The sequence below is a fragment of the Nestor notabilis genome, unplaced genomic scaffold, assembly GCF_000696875.1.
Source record: "Nestor notabilis isolate BGI_N333 unplaced genomic scaffold, ASM69687v1 scaffold10641, whole genome shotgun sequence".
Taxonomy (NCBI): Eukaryota; Metazoa; Chordata; class Aves; order Psittaciformes; family Psittacidae; genus Nestor; species Nestor notabilis.
The window spans coordinates 2,531-6,915 of NW_009914234.1; the positions used below are offsets into that span (position 1 = coordinate 2,531).

Sequence of the window (4,385 nt, forward strand, 5' to 3'; positions counted from 1 at the left end):
CTGCTGAAGTGGTTGCTTGAAAGATGCAGAAGCGTAGTCAATGCACTCACTCTTCCCAAACATCTTCCCATTCCCGTGTCTCACGTGTTTCATGCATGTGTTAGGTGATGTAGGCAGCAAGTTTAGAGCCCACCTCCTATGGCACTTCAACAAGTTTTTGTGTAGCTATGGGTATCATTATGTTACTGCAAATAATTTATGTAAAAAGCTTTCTCTCTGCGCCACTTTAGCCTCATACTTAGAAGTGGGAGCTATGTCCATGAGAAAAGGGAGGGGCTGGACTTGCCATTCTGTATTTCTGTATGTCTCTGTAATGGAACAGGCATAAACAGAACAGGCATATACTTACCAGGGTTGTATAAAGTAGGGTAGATACCCTGCTGACCCAATATTCCACCAAAAAACTGCTGCTGTGATATTTTAGAAATGATGTCACAAAATTTCATAGGGAAAAATGGGCTGGTTGACTTTTGGTGGTGGAAAGCAGCTGGTGAAATGCTGGAGGGCCAATGCTGCTGCTGAGTTTTTGCAGAGCACCACATGAGGGATCTATCCAATAGCATATCTGTGGTGGAACATCATGTTGTCTCTCAGTGAGTCTTTGTGCAGATACTGGGTTTGATTCTGGTCTCACCTTCCCTGGAGTGAATTGTCTTTGTTGAAGTGAAAAGAACAAGTCTGATGTTAAATTAGAAGAACGAAAGCCAGAATTAAGTGCTCACCTTTTCAAAAGCTGTAGAAATCAGGTGGTGGTTTTTTTGGTTTTTTTTGTTCTGTTTTAAATTACACTATTGTGGATATTCTTATCTCTTCCTCCCTGTAGTGTGAAGAATTTGCAATTTTTTTTTGCCTCTGAGAGAAATGTATGAAATGCTTTTAGTGTTGCCAAACATTTGGAATGCTCTGAACTTTCTCTGCCAATCTATTCAGGATCCTTTGTCAACCCTGTTATGTTTATAACTTCAGTAAGGTCAGCAGACGTTGCCATGGATCTTTTGCCTCACGAGCTAAGAAGGAATTACATTTGGCAACTGGAGCTGAGATGCTCAGTGATTTACAGTATTAACTGGATAGTGAAATTTTTCTGTAGAAATAACAATTCTCTAGGGGCTGAGTTAATTGCTGGTTTTCAGTGCAATAACCCAGTGTGATCCCTTTTCAATTCTGCATTAAGGTAAATGTGAGCCCTGGAACTAATCAGTATTATCTTTTCCTCTGGCATTTGGAGCTTTGTTAGTGGTGATTTGTCTGGAATGATTACATTTGTTGACACTAATTTATAATGAAGTTACTATTTTAAAAGAGAAAACATTCTGGTTACCTCCATCTCTATGCTTTGATTTGTTTTGTTTTTTTTTTCTTCCTTCATTTTTACCTATAAAAAGTCATTTGATAAGGCTCATTAGAAGGTAACTGATGTTTCTGATAAACACCAAGTACCATTGTAATTTGGCAGAGATTCATTATTGTGTGTTTCTATTTATGACAGAATGCAAAGTCTGGCGAAATCCTTTAAATCTGTTCAGAGGAGCGGAATATAATCGGTAAGTGCTGTGATGTTCCAGTCTCAGGCATAGTGCTGGGTTAAGGACCTTAACTGTACTTTTCCATTAATCTAACTCAGAGATGGAAAACCAAAACCAGCTGTGGACACGTGCTCCTGCCAGGTTTTTCTCTCACTTGTGAAATGTTTCTGAATGAAAAGGAATTAAAATTCATGTTCATGCATAGATTTGTGGTGACCTTATAAAAAATGGACAAACCTAGTACTGTTAATCAAGTAATTCTGTCCAAATCAGTTATAGCAAACAACCTAATGAATTATATCTAGGTTTTATGTAGTCTTAATGTTTGAATATGTATGTTACCGATTTCCAGTGTTTGCTTTCCAACATCCTTACTAGCTTAGGTTCAACTGCTGTTGCTCCATCACAGTGAAATGCAGTGTATGTTGGTTAGGAGACTGGGTAAACTTAGTAAGCTATCCCCATCTCTAACATCTAGGATTCTTTTCTAGATTAATTTTGCTGGATGTGATCTCATTAACCAAAATATCTCTTTGTTGGCATGTTTTCAGGTATACATGGGTGACAGGGAGAGAACCTTTGACTTACTATGATATGAATCTTTCAGCACAGGACCATCAGACATTCTTCACATGTGACACGGATCATTTACGGCCTGCAGATGCTAGTAAGAGACTTGTGAACAACTGTTTTTGCTGGTAGTTAATGATTGCTTTAAACTGATGCAAGCAAAATGCAGTCAGACATCAGTTCTCTGAGGTAGATAAGGAAAGGTAAAAGTTTGAGTGTGGAAAGCCATTGCTGTTGGATTCATGGTATTCTAGATCTGAACATCTGTATAGGTATAAACCTGTCTAATTTGTGTCACTATTTTGTTCTGCTGTCTTGCTGAAGTCATTCAAGGTACCATTTGCAAGTGTAAAGACCTGTTTTTTTCCTCCTGTTTCTAGCAGTGGCTTCAAACACTTATAGCTTGACATGCCTCCAGCTGCAGTGTAGTATGTTGAGTTACATTATCCAGGTCCCATTTAGTCTATGATGACAGAAGAGAGAGAGAGAGCTCATATAAAACTTGAGTCCTGTTTTTCATTCCCTGATGTCGTTAGAAGCTCTGTAAAAAATGGGAACAACACAACCCTAACTATTCTATGATTCTATGATGCTATGATTTATAACTGAATTTGTAAAACAGCTCTAGTTGTGTTAAGCCTTTACTGTTAAGTCCATGTGCAGACTTTGGTTCTGCTAAAAATGTACAACAGTGATTTAAATCATCAGAATTTGCCTCTGAAGAGACAAATCTTGTTTGTCTCTTAGGAAGGGAGAGGTACTGACAGTTGGGTTCTCCATTCTAAGGGTATAATTACAAAGGAGAACATACTATTTTGGCACACAATAAACACAAATCGTGTTTTCTGAACTCAGTGGGCTAATTATGAGAAGGTCTGATTAGCCTGGATGTTGTTGCCATTTTACATTCACCTAAAGCAGCAGCAAAATGAGGAACTAGAATAAGAATACCACCTACTCTTGTATTCTTTTGTGCCCTGTGAGATCTACTACCCCAAGAGGAAAAAGCTGCTTGTTACCTCTATATGTGACAGTGCAGATGGCATGATCTCTCAGCTGGATTTTCCTGTGGAAAAAACTTTGATTAAATGAAAAAAATGAAGCTGAATATTTGGAAAAAAAAGCTCATGTTGATTGTGTATCTTTTGAGCGATGACCGAGCTCTTTGAAATACTCTGGAGTGAATCAGACTGAGAGCAATAAATTCTGTTGTTATAATGCGGTGGATTCTCCTTGTTAACGCTGTGATGACTGATATGCCCCTGTTCTGCTTTGTTTATTGAATAGTAATGCAAAAAGCCTGGAGAGAGAGAAACCCCCAAGCCCGAATTTCTGCAGCACATGAAGCTTTGGAATTGAATGAGTGAGTGTCAACAACATTAACATTTATTTCCCATCATTTAAAAATCCATTTGATGATAGCTTAAGGCAGGGGATTTGCTACAGCAATTTTTAATCATGATTACAGGCCTGTCACAGGAGGGCCTACAATGGGAGTAAAAAAGCACAGCTGCATGTTGTTCTAGCCACCCAGAAGATCCTTAGGGCAGTGGTGACAATGGGAATCTTCCCGTTGATGTCAGTAGGCTTTGGATTGGCACAGCAAAGTGTTAATTAAGTTGCCTCCTAATAAGCATGTGAAATAATGCATTTATGGGATGGAGAGTTTCCTTTTGGATTTTTCAGTCATCCTTAAGAGAGGCAAGAAAGAAGGGACTCATAAACACCTTCAGAAATATTCATTTCATACTGAGAATATGATGTAATTTTCTGTGGCTTTCCATCTTTTGAGTCTGTTACTTATTTTCTCAATGAGAAGTGTAATATCCTACAATAAACTCGGTGCTGTAATGATTTACTGGCATGGCGAACTGCATAAAGCAGAGAGAGTCCCTTAGCTTGCTGTCAGAGGTTACTGCATTCTAGAATTCCATGAACTGGTGCCTTATAGATTGTCCTTCATGGGTTTCATCAGAACAAAAAGAATTGTTTATTCCTGGACGGCAGTTTAACTGAGCAAGCACGTAGCATAAAAGGCTTTTGCAGAAGTAAGCCTATCCGTATATCACAGAATGGCAATGGAGGTTGGCAGGGACTTCTGGAGATCATCTGGTTCAATCCACCCCAAGTCAAGCAGAGTGACCACGTTGCACAGGACCATGTCCAGGACCAAGGAGGGAGACTCCACAAACTCCTTGGACAATGTGTGCCAGTGCTCAGTCACCCTCTGTTGTGGTTCAAGCCCAGCCGGCAACTTGGAACCACGCAGCCGCTCGCTCACTCCTTCCC

The 4,385-nt window shown here is 39.5% G+C and overlaps 1 protein-coding gene across 1 annotated transcript in view; it reads left to right on the forward strand.

The window, feature by feature from the left end:
* Nucleotides 1-1,482: 1,482 nt before the first annotated feature.
* Nucleotides 1,483-4,385, forward strand: part of LOC104412748 (suppressor of tumorigenicity 7 protein homolog) — a 31,425-nt gene continuing 28,522 nt past the window's right edge. The window contains exons 1-3 of the mRNA XM_010023552.1: nucleotides 1,483-1,544; nucleotides 2,078-2,193; nucleotides 3,384-3,459. Coding sequence (XP_010021854.1) covers nucleotides 1,483-1,544; nucleotides 2,078-2,193; nucleotides 3,384-3,459 — 254 coding nt within the window. The remainder of the gene's footprint in view (nucleotides 1,545-2,077; nucleotides 2,194-3,383; nucleotides 3,460-4,385) is intronic.